Below are 17,199 nucleotides of genomic sequence, written 5' to 3' on the forward strand. Positions count from 1 at the left end.
TATCACTACTATTTTAGATTTGTTTGAATTTTTTTTAGTATCACCACTACTCAAACTTTCTACATTTGCCACTGACTAGCGGTGTAACTTGTTGTCGGTTGTCTTCCATCGATATTTATTGATTTATTTTGAAATGAAATGAAATGGAAGATGAAAAAATAAAACTTAACATATCAACAACATATTATATTTTTCTAAACCTTATGATTTTCCTAATTGTGAAATTCTCATTTGTGAGTTGTGACCGTAATATCATGTCACAAAATTTTTAATAGTAATTTGTTTTTATGCCATTTTTAGATAATTATTCCATTTTAAACAACCTTATCCATTTATGAAGATAATTATAGTTTAAATTGGGGGAAACTAGCTAAATATATTAATTACCTATCTAAAATTAGCCAAAAAACACATTAGCCAAACCTAGCCCACAAAATAGTAGATAGGTTAGGGTTGGCTACGGTCAACGAGGGTTGACTACGGTCAACCTTGGAAAACTACTATTTCGTCGCAATGGACTACTCTTTCGTGGCCCATCTACTGTTGTGTGATCCATTGACCCATAGTATATAATGTTTTATTTTTCACTTTATGTTACTTGTTCCTCATTTTTTCTTCCATTGTCTACTATTTTTTCTCAATAGAGCACTCGAAGAACAACGAGATACGTCCATTTTTAATTAAAAAATTTACCGTATTGTTGATTATGAGTAGTTTTTGTATATGAGGATAACCTTTTTTTTTTTGAAAAAACCGAAAAAAAAAATTAAAATCGTAGGTTTCTTACGAAACTTACGGTGTACAAGTCCACAATGCACAAAACCGTAGTTTTTTAACCCAAAACCGTAGACTTCAACACAAAACCGTAGTTTTCATAAAAAAACCGTAAATTTAACCCAAAATCGTAAGCTACGGTTTGGGAAATCGTATTTTATAGAGAGAAAACCGTAGGTTTTAAAAAATCCTACGATTTTATATCTTCAAAATGATTTTTTTTTATATTAAGTCATGTTTTGAAAACTAGACCGGACCTGCCGGTTCAACCGGGAACCATTTCCGGATCTGGTTTTTAAAGGCCAAAAAAACTAGTATTCGTGTGAACCGGTGAAAACCAGTAACAACCGGTCCGGTTGAACCGGTCAAAACCGGAAATTTTAAAAAAAATATATATATTTTTTATTTTTTGTATTTTTTATATAATTAAATATAATTATGACATCATCCGGTTTTTCCGGTTTTTAGATCGGTTCGACCGGCTGGACCACTTGAACCACCGAACCAGTAAAACGACCGGTTCGATCTCCGGTCCGGTTTTCAAAACATTGATATTAAGCACGAAACAGTAGACGATTTTAAAAACCTACAGTTTCGTGGGTTATTTTGGGACAATTCCTAATTTTTGGTTAAAAATGATTAATTACTTTCTTAAATTGGCTTAGATCAGTAATTAGGCCGTTTAAATTTTCAATTTAAAAGATATACTTGATACCATAAATAATAAAGGGCGAAAGAATTTTTGATTTTTCTAGATGTCAAGTTCTCATTTATGAGTTGTAACATCGATCATGTCATAGAGATTTTCATTCCAATTAAGGGCGAAAGAATTAGATATAATTTATCGTAGACAAAAACTGAATTGTTAGAAATAGTTCAGGGACCAGAATAGTAAATAATTGAGCCAAATCCCGAGGGTTTAAACTTTAAATCACTATCAATCCACCAGAAATTAATTTGTTTCTTTAGACTCTTGACCTAGCCAAATTTCCCGGCGACCGTAGACGTCAATGGATTCCGACGTGACGATGGTTCCGGCCAGTGACGCATCTAGTCTTCCAGGACCTTCTTCATCTTCAGCCGTGGCCTCTTCTTCTTCGAAGAAACCCAAGCGTTTTGAAATCAAGAAGTGGAACGCTGTCGCACTTTGGGCTTGGGGTTTGTTTTGCAAATTCCTAATTCTGATTTTCCGTCTGTTGTGATTTCAATAACGATTTGATGTTCTTCCTGCAGATATCGTGGTTGACAATTGCGCGATCTGTAGAAACCACATCATGGATCTATGTGAGTGTAGTTTACTAAAAAAATCAATTCCACTCGTTCGATCGATGTAGTCTTATCACTTATGTGTTGCTTTGAATTTTGATCAGGTATCGAGTGCCAAGCTAATCAGGCCAGCGCTACTAGCGAGGAGTGTACTGTGGCTTGGGGTAAGCTTTCGTCCCTGAACCCTAATTTTTTCCAATAGTATTCTCATATCCGTGTTTGTTATGTATTGAATTATGTGTTTGTGAATATCGTTGAGGATCCTAAAATCGTTGTACTCTAAGTGTACTTTTTCCCCAATTTTTGTGAAAGGGGTGTGATTCTTGCACTTAAGAATTTAATCCATCCACATAAAATAAAATACATGTTTTACTGAGTTATATGATAGCTATAAAGGTGCATACCTTATGTGGATTAATCAGTTTTCTTAAGTGGAGGAATCACAAGAACTTGTGAAAGGGGAATGAGTGCTCTGGATAATTTGCTGTGAATTTTGCCATAGATGATCATTAATTGTTTTCAGATCTTTAGTAAAAGAAAAAGATACAAATATAGCAAAAATAATCTGAATAAGTTTAGCCAATTTTATCCATAGCAGTTGATTTAGGCCACTTGTGGATTTAGCTAATTTCCCAATATGGACTATGAAATAGGCTTATTTTCGGCCCATATCCAGTCCTCCAGCCCAATAGTGTGTTGGTATAAAAATTAAAAATTTTAGTTAGTTTTCCTCTTATGACCATGAAATATGCTTATTTTGGCTACTTTTGTAAAATTCTCTTAAGAAATATGTTTATAGCCATAATCATGCTTACAATACTTATTGAAACAAAAGCATTGTTTTCTATGAAGATGTATTAGTTATTCAGTTATTCTACATTAATTTGTAGAGACTATGAGACTAAATATAATGTTTCATTGTTTTGAATATAGCCTACAATGCTTGTTGATATTTTGACAGGTGTATGTAACCATGCTTTCCATTTCCACTGCATTAGCCGCTGGCTAAAAACACGTCAAGTTTGCCCTCTTGGTACCCAACCATCATTCTATTTCTTCCTTTAATAATAACAATTTACACACCACACACCACTTTTTTTTTATTTTATTTTTTTATTAAAATATAAAATTGTTTCAACTTTTATTTCTGTAGATAATAGCGAGTGGGAGTTCCAGAAATACGGTCACTAGATAATGGCAGCGGGCATTTGCTAATGGAAATACTTGTATTTTTGTTAATGTCGTAATGAAGGAATATCATGGGATTGTGTAATTTGTAGCATGTTTTAAAGTTTTTTATGCAAAGAATCTAAAATCAACTAGAAAAATATCCATATCGTACGTTTAAATATATCAATAAAAGCATGAACACGGGTTACAACAACAAGAAAATGAACATTTGGGGCATGATGGATTGCAACTACAGTTTATCTCGGGACACTTACAGTGTCCCGAGATACGTGTCTTCTTCTGTTGGGTGCTGCCAAAACAGCAACAACAGTTTGCTGACGGGCAACATCTACAGTTGCTTTTTGTCTTGCAACAACCACAATAGCAACAACACAATAACATGGAACCAAACTTTTTCCTGATTTATTTAAGTTTTCCAAGAAAAAGAGTTTATGATTAGTAGGGGGTTGGTTCATATTTAATGAAATTGGTTAAGTTTTTGAGAGATGTTAGATATGCATATATGTTATTTGCTTACCCAAGATTCCTCCAAAAGTTTCTTGATCTACCACGAGTGTGCTTTGTGCTACAATATCAACAATTACCATGTATCAGCTTTTTCACTCTATCTATTTACATTTACTTTTGAAGCTATTAACTGTAGTGCTTAATGACGTGGATGAAGGTACAAAATACAGAAGAAAAAAAATACAAATCGAGATCAAAACTGAAAACAAATCATTAGAGTTGAAATTCAGGCACTGTTTATCAAAAATAAACCAATTTATTGTAAATTAAAGTTGGATAAAACCATAAAAATATTTTATTGTAACTTGGAAAATAACTTATAAGTTATTTTTTGATAAACTATTATGAAATAGTTTATCAATAAGTTACCTTATAAACTACTTTTTCAAACAGCATATAAATTGAAAACAAAGTCGTACCATATATTTTCACATTCGACTTAAAAGATATACAAAAAAACAAAATGACACCAAAAAGTTAAGGGGTGTTGGCTTATCTTTTGAGAGACCAAAAATCCTTTTAGGAAAAGATAAAAGATAAAAAATGTTTTGGTAAAAACACTTTTAAAACTATTTTTGGATTTTAGATATAAGAAAAATGAACTTTTTAGAAAAAGTCAAAAAACCTGAATTTTTGCAATTTTTCTTAAAATTTTTTTTGAGTGAAACTCCAAACTGATTTTGAAACATACGCTTCAATTTTTATTTTTACTTTAAATGAAAAAGAATTCGGAAAACCATAACAAAAAAACCCAAAAAGCAAAAAGAAAAAAAAACGATAAGAAAAGTAATAATATTATTATTGGTTTTTAATGAAAAAGTTAATAAATACTTTTCAGATAGATTATTGATTCCTATTTATTTTTCTAAAATAAATAGGAGTCAATAATCATGTTTCATGTTTAACTCATAAAATATGAACCTAAATACTTTATTTTATAAAAAAAGCTCATGTTATTCTAACCGACGTCTTAGAGCACAACTTTTACCAACCAACATTTTCTCGAATATATTAATACGAGAGATTTCATATTTAGTTCATAAACTATACAATATGACCAACTAGTTATAAATAATACTAAAATATCAATAAAATATAAATCCATTATGATATATATATATATATATATATATATATATATATATATATATATATATATATATATATATATATATATATTTTGTCAAATAAACAATAAAATAAAAGATATTAATTATTATTTTAATAAATAATAATAAAATAATGTCAACTAAAAGAACATAAATAATTTTATTTTTATGAAGTAATAATTTATTGATATGATAGAAAGTAAAGACTTCAATTAATTTTACACTTTACAATTTTTTCTTGGCTCTTTTTAAGTCTCTATAGGTAAAATACGATTAATTTAGTAAAATATAATGTATTAATTATTGTGAGGCTTCAATTGAATGGTTTCTTTGTCAAAATAATAACTTGAAATAAACCAACAAATAGGATTATTGAGAGCAGTAACTATTTAGCTACTCATAAAACTTATTGTTGTTATCTATAAATTCTCTATGGATTTAAACTCTACTTACTCTAGCTATTTAGCTATTTAGTATTTTTAAGATTTATTCTTGATTAAATCAAGAACCTCGGTCAAATTTTAGAGTTTGGAAATTGTTCGACTTAACTATCTAATTTTTTTTCATGATTTTAATCAGAAAATGTTCTTTTCGGTGTTTAAACAAAAGACAACAAAATTATAATAGTTTTGATGAAATTTGTCTCTCTCTTTTTTCATTTACAAGAAAAATACATTCACTTAATAATTTGTTTTTGTAAGAATAATTAGAAAATATCTCTCATAAAATAATAGATTTTCACATTTGAAAACATTGATTATCCCATAAACTTATAGCCAAAAAATCTTACATTGCTATGAGTGGATCTGGAGTAGCTTCTACAAATTCGTCAAGCCTGTATGCAACATTCATCGATCAATATAAGCAAAAATATAAATAAAAAACAAGTTATATACTTGGAGAATATGAAGATCGGCGTACTCTTTGCAGCATCTTGATGCAAGTTCTAGCTCTGCAAGTGATTTTATCTCCTCCTGTTTACAATCATATAATTACAATCAGCAAAATTATTCAACCCTAGAAAATTAGGGGCAAATGTTGAATCCGGAATCACATTTTCAACCAATTCGTAATTGTTATCGGATGAATTCCATTGACATTTCAAGCAATTTATGCAAAAATCGAATCCAAATCATCCAATAACATGCACAAATTGAAGTTTAAAACAGAGAATCATATTGAAAGAGTAATGTTGGATTTATATAACCTGTAGCAAGCTAATCTCTCGATCGAGCACCTGAACTTTGGCAATCTGGCGGCGTTTTCCATATAAATCGACATAGACGACGGAAGAAGGAGATGAAAGAGGGGATATGGAGGAAGAAGACGAATCATTTGAAGTCCCACCATTAATCGCCATGAGAATTGATAGTTGAATTGGTTAATGGTCGTGTGGTTAAAGGAGAGTGAATCTGTGTCAGAGATGGTGGGCACAATCGCCATTAATCGATGAGACGTAAGAGAAAGTAGTGGGGGTTTTGTAAGAACCTTTTTTTTTTTTTTTTTTTTTTTTTTTTTTTCTTCTTTCTCTCGCTTTAAGAGGCCATGTGGTTGATGCTGTCTGCGCAGTTCTCCATTGTCACGTGCGTCCTTCTTGTCTTGTTTGTCTATGTAGTAATCATATTGTACTTCTTGCATTAATCATTGTACCCATAAGGAGGACTAGTTTAATGATTAGGGTTTGAAGTAGTTTGAAATGAAATATATTTGGTTAGATAGTTTTTAGGAAATTGTAAAAAATTTCTATATTTTCATAAAAATTTCATTTTAGTTCAATAATTTTTTTTTCGGTCATGATTATTTTATTTTGATTCAAAATAATAATTATTTATTTATTTATTTTTTCTCTGTTAAAAGGATATGACATATGGGTCATGTTTTTCTAACAAGAGATTCTTGCTTATGGGTTGTGTTTTTCGGTGTGGTGTTGTAACATTCAAACTTTGTCATTTCACATGCCTACACAATACTATTATGTTATAACATGAAGCAAAGTTGTAAATAATGTTATGCGTGACTTGACAACAATGTTAAAACTCAAGTTTTTTCGAATTGTGGCGATACACGTTGTTTGTAAGACGTAACACTAAGCGAAAATTTTGTGTGTGTATATATATATATATATATATATATATATATATATATATATATATAACTTAAGGAGACATTTGGTTAAAACTTGGCGGCAAGTACAAACTTTGGAGCCATGACAAGCTTTTTAGAACATTGACATGAAGTGAAGGTGGTATTCCCTTTTTATAATATGATATTAATAGGAGAGAGAGAGAGAGAGAGAGAGAGAGAGAGAGAGAGAGAGAGAGAGAGAAAGAGAGAAAGACTATGTGCAACCAATAGCTTTTCCCGTTTCAATACGTTATAACACCAACGTGCCTTAACATAACATGAAGTTTGGGTGTTGTTGATAATACTCACTTTCATTCCACCAAGATACTCGAAAACATTATTTTGATTTGTTTTATTCAAAAGAGATGGTTAATATATCATCACCAACCCAGTGTCCGTTTGACGTTAAGTTAACTGGCAAGTCATCAATTTTGGCTAACTTGGTTTGATCAGCTTGTTTGTGTTAGTCTATATATATTATTAGCCCGCTTGTTTATGAGCCCTTTTGTCTTTAGCCAATTAGGGTTTCTGTCTAGCTAGTATTTATATTAGCTTTATTCCTTGTAGTCTTTATGCTTTTCTCTGAGAACCCTTGTAATTTCTCTTTGTTATAATCATATGACAATGTTATCATGGTATCAGAGCAGAGGTTTGATACGTTGTTAGAAGTATTTGTATCAGAGCAGAGGGTTACTGTAGCATGCCGTTTTCGTTTATTGTCATTGGTATTCGTTTTTTTGATGTGTTGATTCGTTGCTACTGTTGGTTCATTGTTGTTGTTGGTTCGTAATTGTTGTTGATTCGTTATTCAAGTGATTGCTTCCGCTGGTTTGTTACTCCTTTCATTCTCAGATTGTTATATTGTCATTGTGGTTATTCTTTCACTATCAACATGACTGGAAAGGATGATTCCCTTCAGTCAATCAGTACTCGTTTGGATGGAAAGAATTATACGTATTGGAGTTACGTTATGAAGAACTTCCTTCTTGGGAAGAATATGTGGGGCTATGTCACTGGGAGTAAAGCCAAGCCCTCAGTGCCTCAAACTGAGAATTTTGATATGTTGCTTGATGCTTGGGAGACTGATAACTTCGAGGTTATTACTTGGATCAATAACTTTCTTACTCAGTCCATTGGTATGTAGTTGGCTAAGTATGACACAACAAAGGAAGTTTGGAATCACTTGGAGAGACTGTATACTCAATCCAATTTTGCTAAACAATACCAGTTGGAATATGATATTCGTGCCCTTCAACAGAATGACCAGAGCATTCAAGATTTCTATGTTGCTATGTCTGATCTTTGGGATCAATTGGCTCTTACTGAATCTAAATAATTAAAAGATTTTGAGCTTTACATTGCTAGGAGGGAAGAACAACGCTTGGTTCAGTTCTTGATGGCCTTGCGTTTTGATTTTGAAGGTCTTCGTGGGACAACTCTTCATTGCTCTCCTCTTCCTTCTGTTGATTCAGTTGTCCATGAGTTAATTGCAGAAGAGACTCGTATTAAGTCCCATGCAAATAAAGGGTTTAAAGCAACCTCTACTCCTACTCTCGCTCCTGCTGTGCTTGTTGTCTCCTCCAGTCAGTCTCGACAAACTTCAAGAGTCGCTTATGATGAGTGTGCATTATGCAAACAGAAGAATCATTGGAAAGCTCAGTGTCCATTGTTAGTCAACAAGGGTAAATCTGGTCAACCTTAGTCAGGGCAACAAAATAGGTTTGGTCAACAAAAGTTTCAGTCGTGTTCCTCTGGTACTCCTCCTTGGACCCCTCGTCCTCCGCAGTTTGCTACTGCTGCTGTTCCACCAGTTGACACAAAATCTGTTGGACATATGTCACCATCTGCATTGGATCCCAAGGTGTTTGAGAGCTTTAGACAGTATTTGGCTTCTAATCCCGCTGCCATGTCTGCATCTATGTCTTATTCTGGTCCTTCTTCATCTGGTACTTCAGGTATTCCCCCATCTTTGTGGATTTTAGATTCTGGTGCAACCCATCATATGACTCCTCATTTGTCATCATTTACTTCTTTGTCGCAAGTGTCATCTATTTCTGTTAAGTCTGCTAGTGATACATCTATGCTAGTTGAGGGTGTTGGGTTTATCTATGTTTCTCATATCACTCTTCCTAATGTTTATTACATTCCCAAAATTACTTTGAACCTTGCCTCAGTCAGTCAGTTATGCAAGTCTGGTAACTGGGTATTCTTTTCTGATTCTGTCTGTGTTATACAGGATTAATACACCCAGAAGGTGATTGGGATCGACCGTAGGGTGGGGGAACTATATGTCTTGGAGGTCCTCAAAGTATCTGCTGTTGCTGCTTCCAACATTGATTTATCTTCTTTTCGTTTGAGTCCTTTGTCGTCTGAGTTTTATCTTTGGCATTTTCGTTTGGGACATGTGTCTGTATCACGTTTGAATTTCTTATCATCTAGTGGTGTTTTGGGTCATTTAAACTCTTGTGATATTTCTGATTGTAGTGGTTGCAAACTAGCAAAATTTTATGCTTTACCCTTCAATAAAAGTATGTCTTGTTCTACTGCTCCTTTTGATATTATTTATTCTGATGTGTGCGGTCCTGCACCAGTATCCACAAAGGGTGGGTCAACCTATTATGTATCTTTTATAGATGATTATACTCGATATACATGGGTTTATCTTATGAAACGCAGATCTGATTTCTTTGATATTTACAACAATTTTAGAGCTCTTGTTAAAACTCAACATTTGGTTGTGATTAAGTACTTCAGGTGTTACTTAGGGGTGAATATACCTCTAATGATTTCACTCAGTTACTTGCTTCTGATGGTACCATACACGAGTCTTCGCATACTGACACACCTCAACAAAACGGTGTGGCAGAACGAAACCATCGTCATATTGTTAAGACTACCCGCTCATTGCTCCTGTCTGCGCAGGTCCCTAGTGCCTTTTGGGGAGAAGCAGTCCTAACTGCTGTGTATGTGATTAATCGTATCCCTACTTTATTGAATTCAGGAATATCTCATTTTGAGAAGTTATATGGTCATCTACCAGACTACTCTTCCTTACGAGTTTTTGGATGTACTTGTTTTGTTCTTCGTCCTCATGTTGAAAGGAACAAGCTGGGGCCGAAATCTGCTATTTGTGTATTTTTGGGGTATGGTATTGGTCAGAAAGGATACAGTTGCTATGATCCTGTGAGTCAGAAGTTACATGTTTCCCGGCACGTTACTTTTTTTGGAACATATTCCTTTCTACTCGATTCCTGCTACAACCCACAATGTAACAAAGTCTGATCTTCTGCGTATTGATCCTTTTAATGAACATATAGAGGCTCAAGAATCATCTATGCCACATGATCCCTCAACTCATGACACACCCACTTCTTCAGAGGGTGCCTCGACTCCACCTGTTCCTGAGCCTGATCCTCCGATTATTGAAGTTGAGGATCCACCTCCACCACCACCCCCAGGAGATCTTCTAGTCCTGTCAAGTCCACCAAGCTACCATATTTTTCTTACTCTACATATTCAGGACCGTTTGCTTCATTTATAGCAAGCATCCATCATCTGTCTGAACCAAAATCATATAGAGAAGCTATTTCAGATCCTCTTTGGCAGAATGTCATGGCTGAAGAACTCACTGCTCTTCATTAGACTCATACATGAGATTTGGTTTCTCTTCCTCCTGGGAAACATACGATAGGTTGTTGTTGGGTGTACAAGATAAAAACAAAAGCTGATGGTTCTGTTGAACGATATAAGGCTAGACTTGTAGCAAAAGGGTATTCCCAACAGTATGGTTTTGACTACGAGGAGACATTTGCCCCAGTTGCAAAGATGACGATAGTTCGTACTATGATGGCAGTTGCATCCGTTCGGCAATGGAAGATCTTTCAAATGGATGTCAAGAATGCCTTTTTGAATGGTGACCTTCATGAAGAGGTTTATATGACCCCTCCTCCAGGAATTTAGCACCGACCGGGCAAGGTTTGTCGGCTTCGCAAAGATTTGTATGGGCTCAAGCAAACCCTTCGTGCTTGGTTTGAGAAATTCTCCATAGTGATTACCTCTCTTGGATTTGTCCAGAGTAATCACGATTCTGCTCTATTTGTTAGATGCTCGAGTGCAGGATGGGTTCTTATGTCCTTATATGTGGATGACATGATTATTACAGGTGATGACCATGGTGGTATTGAGTCTTTGAAGCATGATCTAGATCGTTGATTTGCTATGAAGGATTTGGGCTTGCTGCGTTATTTCTTGGGTATTGAGGTCGCTCAGTCTAAGAAAGGGTACCTTCTTTCCCATGCTAAATATATATCTGACTTGTTTACACGTCCGAGACTTTCTGACAATCGGACTATTGATACCCCTCTTGAAACCAATGCACGATACTCTCCTACTGATGGTGTTCCCTTGTCTGATCCGAATCTTTATCGCACTGTGGTTGGAAGTTTGGTTTATCTCAAAGTTACTCGTCCAGATATTTCTCATGTTGTTCATGTTTCCAGTCAGTTTGTTACTGCACCTACCTCTGTTCATTGGGGAGCTGTTCTTCGTATTCTGATATATCTTTGTGGCACTCAGTTTCAGACTCTCTTGTTTCCCTTGACATCTTCTCTTGAGTTACATGCCTATAGTGATGCTGATTGGGATGGTGATCGTCATGATCGTAAGTCTACCATTGGATTTTGTTTATTTCTTGGAGAGTCTCTTATTTCATGGAAGAGCAAGAAACAGGATGTTGTCTCTAGATCTTCCACGGAGGCTGAATATCGTGCTATGGCTGTAACTACATGCGATATTATCTGGTTACGGTGGCTGCTTGCGGATATGGGAGTTTACATTTCTTCATCTACTCCCTTGCATTGTGATAATAAAAGTGTGATAAAAATTGAGAAGAATTCTGTTTTTCATGAACGGACAAAGCACATTGAGATTGATTGTCGTTTTACTCGTCATCACCTGCAGCTTGGGATCATTTCACTTCCATTTGTTTCATCAACCTTGCAGCTTACGGATATTTTTACGAAGGCTTTATCAGCTTCTCGGTTTCAGTTCTTATGTGAAAACTCTCAATGCTTATTGCTGCGACATTGTGAGTTTGAGGGGGGATGTCAGTCTATATATTATTAGCCCGCTTGTTTATGGTCCCTTTTGTCTTTAGCCCATTAGGGTTTCTGTCTAGCTAGTATTTATATCCGCTTTATTCCTTGTAGTCTTTATGCTTTTCTATGAGAACCCTTGTAATTTCTCTTTGTTATAATCATATGACAATGTTATCAGTTTGATAAGTTTGAAATCGTCTAACTCGGCCAACAATCCCTGATCTATCTGCTTACTCGATCGATTGTTGAAATGTGGCTAACCTACAAAAAAGAACTTTACGCCCGAAAAAACGTATCTATAATCACTTTAATGATAAGCTCTTCCTCCTTTTCTTTATCCGTAGATAACCTTGAAGCAGTTCTCCCCTCTGGCCAGTTCGACACCGCCTTCTCAAGCACAGTCGACGACCTCCACATGTATTTTGCTTCGTTTTTTTTCTCTAAAATCAGTTGGAAAACTGATTTTGGTGCTTCTATATGTTTGTTTGATGGAAAACTTATGTTGGTGTTTTTATGTATCAAAATCTGGATAAAGCTTTAATTTCTTTGTATAATGTATGAAATCAATATTTGTTGAAATCTTGGTATGGAATCAAAATTTGTTATTGTATCAACTTTGATGCTACGCTCATTTTCCGATCGTATACTTATCATGTTTGCAGTGGTTTCCTACATCTGACTTGTTGGCATAAACAAGAACACCAAGAGCGATACCGGGGTCACCCTTGATATTGCTCTCCAATGCATAAGTCATGGTGGGATTGAATGTTTAAGTAGAGAATTATTAGTTCAAGTTAAATGATCCTTAGACAATCCGAGACAACCAAGATTCCGAGATGATTGAAGATTCGAAGTTGCTACTGTAACGCCCGAAAATTAGGGCTAGACATTTAAGATGAAATAAATAAATCTTAGCTAAAGATGTAGTAGCCGTAATGACTATGACAGTGATATTAGGAGCGCTTAAATCCAACTTTGTATGAAGAAGTTATGTTTCTTCGAAGCTTCATGATTAAACTGACCTAGCCATGTGCAACGTGAATAGTGAGTCAAAGATAAATTGGCCATTATCCTGATTAATCTAAACGAAAGTCATAGTAATCGTAAAAACAAGAGCATGCATATAGAGAACATCCAAATTTGACTTCATATAAGGAAGTTATGATTTTCAAAGTTTCAGCGTAGTAGTATACGACACAGAAACAGGAAATTTAAATCAGTCGATTGTTAGGCAAAACAATATAAACGAGAATTGAAGATACTGTGAATTGGAGTTTGTCGATATAAAGACAGTCGAGAACGAATGTCGTGTGGAAGAGTTATGAACTCTATACGAACTTCAACAGTCTAAGCCTGCTAAAAATATAACTTTAAAAATAATTAGGCGACATAGTCTAAATGAAGGTTGTAGTACTCGTATATAGCTATATGTGGATATAAATAACATCGAAAATAGAGCTCTCATGAGAAATATATGATTTTTTAAATATTTTCGAAAGGTGTCACACACAGATAGGTGCGACGCACGCTTCTAGAAGCCATAGGTTAGTGAAGGGCTATGTGAAATAATAAATAAGTGGTTGTGATGGGTTAGTGAAGGGTTGTGTGAAATAATAAATTAGAGGTTGTGATAGGATAGTGAAGGGCTATGTGAAATAATAATTTGTGTTTACCTAAAGTACTAACGTACTCCTGCGCTTACCCAAAGTACTAACGTACTTCTCTTTTTACCCAAAGTACTATCGTACTTTTGTGTTTACCTAAAGTACTATCTTACTATTGTGCTCACCTAAAGTCCTATCGTATTGTTGTGTTTACTCAAAGTACAATCATATTGTTGTGCTTACCTAAAGTTCTATCGTACGGCTGTGCTCACCCCAAGTACTATTGTACTACCGTACTTAGTCATTTAGAAAAGTGTTAGTTTGAAAAAGTTTGTGTGAAATAATAAGTTATGACTACTATGCCTAGTATGATGGGTTTTATGTAAAGCAAATAAACTAGAAAAACAATTTCTAAGTTCACATGCAACCTACTTTGGATTTTTGTTTTAACTATTGAACATACAACTTTGAATTGCAAAACAAGAACCCTAAGAGAGGAGACTATTTTCAAAAATAAATAATTAGGGTTTTAGAATCACATACCTTTCAATTGTTATAGTAAAGAATTGGTAATCCTTGATCTTGATCTTCTTGGAAGCTTAACACCACGAATGTAATGCCTCTAATGGAATCACACCCAAGAACTAGCAAGAAAGAAGCTATATATATATATATATATATATATATATATATATATAGAGAGAGAGAGAGAGAGAGAGAGGAGGAGGAGGATAGAGTATGCAATTTTCGGCCAGGGTCTCTCCAGGTGTAGGGATGGATGGAATTTAGGAGCCAGGAAGCTCCTTATAGAGTTGAGGCAACTAGGGTTTAAGGGAAAAACCCTAATGTTCCTTTGCTTAGGGAACAAGCTTATCCAGAAGCCTTATCCAAGGCCCTTGGACGAAATCATTAGGGTTTCCCCTATAGATTTCGTTCACCTCCTCCAAGGAGGTTTTGGAAGCTTCCATCCAACTATTTGATAATTGCAAACTAGTCCATGTACTTTATAATTAATACAATTAACCCTAAAATCAATTCCAATTAATTTTTGGCTAACTATTAATCAAACTTTATGATTTCTAGTTAATATATTAATTTCATAACATACTAATAAATCATTTACATTAATTTATTAATCTTATAATAAATTATTCTCTCTCTTTTCCTAATTTCCTTGTCCAATTGCTAGGTTTGAGGGCAACCTAAAAGGATTGTGCTGCTATCAATTCACGTACATACTAATTATAGTTATGGGTTTAGACACCTAATCCAAAAATCTCCCACTTGGATAAGTCTGTAACTATAATTGCTAGTATGGCTTATAAATCGAACAACAAATTGTAGCTTCCAAAAGCTATTGCCGAACTCTGACCCAGTCAGTTACATGTCCTAGGATAAGTGATCATATAATCCTTCGTTCTGCAAGATATCCCTAGACATAAGGCATGGAATGAAATCAATCTCTTTGTCTAGAATCTATGTTTCTCGGTTTCCAATTTGTGATGATATAGGACTTCTAATTAAACACATCAATTTAGTCATGGTTGGGCCCAACACATAAGTCAACACCAAATCATCGAGGGGCCCATAGATATCACTTTTCCCGTTATGGCAAATGGAACGAATAAACGTTAACTCATATGCTTGTATCTTTTACTTCTCAAATTATACATGACAATACATTTTATAACACTAAGTTACTGATGCGTTCTCGTATCACCAATGCATAACCGACTTGTGAATTACAACTCATATTTCTCCATTTCAAGATCATAAGATATTATCTTCTTAGTATTACTCGTGATGAATTCCATGGAGTAATACTCTGAGCGAGGGTTTATCCAATACTCAAATCTCCATTTCTAAGTACACATGAACATTGCAACAATTCTATTGCTATGTTTAATTCCCTTAGACAACCTGCAATCCAATTCATGACAGTCTTAATTCACTACTTACTCCCAAAAGTACGAGCGACTGTGGAGTTTGAATAATCATATTATTCGGGAAGTAAAACATGTAAAATGTGAAACAAAATAATAAACAATTGACAGAAGGCAGTAAACAAAATTATAAATAATACTGTATTATTTAATCACCAAAACTCAATTATATTTACTTTGTTACAAGTTTCAGAACAAAACTAATCTAACTGCTAAAACTAATATCATCTCTCAGTCCAATGGTCCGAGCATGCTGAATATGCTTAACCCTACTCAGACCCTTTATGAGGGGATATGTTGTGTTATCCTCAGATGATACCTTCTTTACGACAAGATGGCCTTCTTCTACTCTATGTCTGATGAAATGGTACTTTCTATCGATATGTCTGGTTTTACCATGATCTCTGGGTTCCTTTGTTAAAGTAATTGCTCCTTCATTATCGCAGACCAACTCCATAGGCTCCTGAAATGTTGGAACAACTCTAAGCTCTCCGATGAAGTTCCTCAACCAAGCTGCTTCTTTCAACGCTTCACTCGCTACTATGTATTCTGATTCACAGGTAGAATCAGCCACCATATCTTGCTTGGAACTTTTCCAAGTAACTACTCCTCTGTTTAGTAGAAATACCCAGCTAGATTGAGAACGGAAGTTGTCCCTATCTGTTTGAAAGTTGGCATCACTGTAACCATCTACTCTCAAAGTATCATTGCCACCAAACACAAGAACCCAATCCTTTGTCCTTCGCAAATACTTGAGTATATTCTTAACTGCTATCTAATGAGCTCTACCCAGATTTCCCTGATAACAGCTGACGATGATCAAAGCAAAGCTAAACGGTGTGTACATGTCATAACATACAAGATCTATCCGAAAGCAGAAGCATAAGTTGAACGGCTCATGTCAGCTATTTCCTCATCTATACTCGGGCATTGAGTCTTACTCAATTTGGTATTGCTCTGGATAGGTAGCTCTCCTTTCTTGGAATTTTCCATACTAAATCTCTTTAGTACCTTGTCTAAGCATGTGCTCTGACTAAGTCCAATTAGTCTCTTCTTTCTATCTTTCAATATTCTAATCCCAAGAATATAGGCAACTTCTCCAAGGTATTTCATGGAAAAACAATTTCCATGCCAAGACTTAACATCTTTCAAGGTTTGAACGTCGTTACTAATGAGTAATATGTCATCGACATATAACACCAGAAAAGTGACTATACTCCCACTAGCCTTGATATACATGCAGAAATCATCTTTACTCCTAGAGAACCCAAACTCTTTGACTTTCTCATGGAAGCAAAGATTCCAGCTACGAGATGCTTGTTTCAATCCATAAATGGATTTCTCAAGCTTGCACACTCTATTGGGAAACTTTGCATCAACAAAACCCTCTGGCTGATTAAACATCCTCAGCCAACTTCCCATTAAGGAAATCAGTCTTGACATCCATCTGCCATATTTCATAGTCATGAAAGGAAGCTATGGCGAGCAATATCCTAATAGATTTAATCTTAGCTACTGGTGAGAAGGTCTCATCATAGTCAATGAAACAACCCAAAATACGACCCAAAATTTTTTGTTTTAATAT

The 17,199-nt window shown here is 34.7% G+C and overlaps 3 protein-coding genes across 3 annotated transcripts; 2 read left to right on the plus strand and 1 right to left on the minus strand.

Annotated features, from left to right (window-relative positions):
- The first annotated feature begins 1,721 nt into the window (after positions 1 to 1,721).
- LOC145102866 (RING-box protein 1a-like) lies at positions 1,722 to 3,368 on the plus strand. The gene is made up of 5 exons (XM_079040355.1): positions 1,722 to 1,932; positions 2,008 to 2,058; positions 2,145 to 2,204; positions 3,002 to 3,073; positions 3,194 to 3,368. Exons 1-5 carry the CDS (start codon positions 1,785 to 1,787, stop codon positions 3,229 to 3,231), a joined length of 369 nt encoding a protein of 122 aa, XP_078896481.1. The 5' UTR covers positions 1,722 to 1,784; the 3' UTR covers positions 3,232 to 3,368.
- An 11-nt stretch (positions 3,369 to 3,379) lies between these two features.
- Positions 3,380 to 6,343, minus strand: LOC145102865 (guanine nucleotide-binding protein subunit gamma 3-like). Its single transcript, XM_079040354.1, has 5 exons — positions 6,055 to 6,343; positions 5,769 to 5,821; positions 5,638 to 5,682; positions 3,749 to 3,796; positions 3,380 to 3,628 (listed from the first exon to the last, which is right to left on the minus strand). Exons 1-5 carry the CDS (start codon positions 6,205 to 6,207, stop codon positions 3,394 to 3,396), a joined length of 534 nt encoding a protein of 177 aa, XP_078896480.1. The 5' UTR covers positions 6,208 to 6,343; the 3' UTR covers positions 3,380 to 3,393.
- Positions 6,344 to 7,863: 1,520 nt separating this feature from the next.
- Positions 7,864 to 8,673, plus strand: LOC145098966 (uncharacterized). Its single transcript, XM_079036554.1, has 3 exons — positions 7,864 to 8,067; positions 8,116 to 8,264; positions 8,337 to 8,673. Exons 1-3 carry the CDS (start codon positions 7,864 to 7,866, stop codon positions 8,671 to 8,673), a joined length of 690 nt encoding a protein of 229 aa, XP_078892680.1.
- Positions 8,674 to 17,199: the final 8,526 nt, after the last annotated feature.

This window comes from Lactuca serriola, chromosome 4 (assembly GCF_051521515.1).
Source record: "Lactuca serriola cultivar US96UC23 chromosome 4, Lser_US96UC23_V15, whole genome shotgun sequence".
NCBI classification, from domain to species: Eukaryota; Viridiplantae; Streptophyta; class Magnoliopsida; order Asterales; family Asteraceae; genus Lactuca; species Lactuca serriola.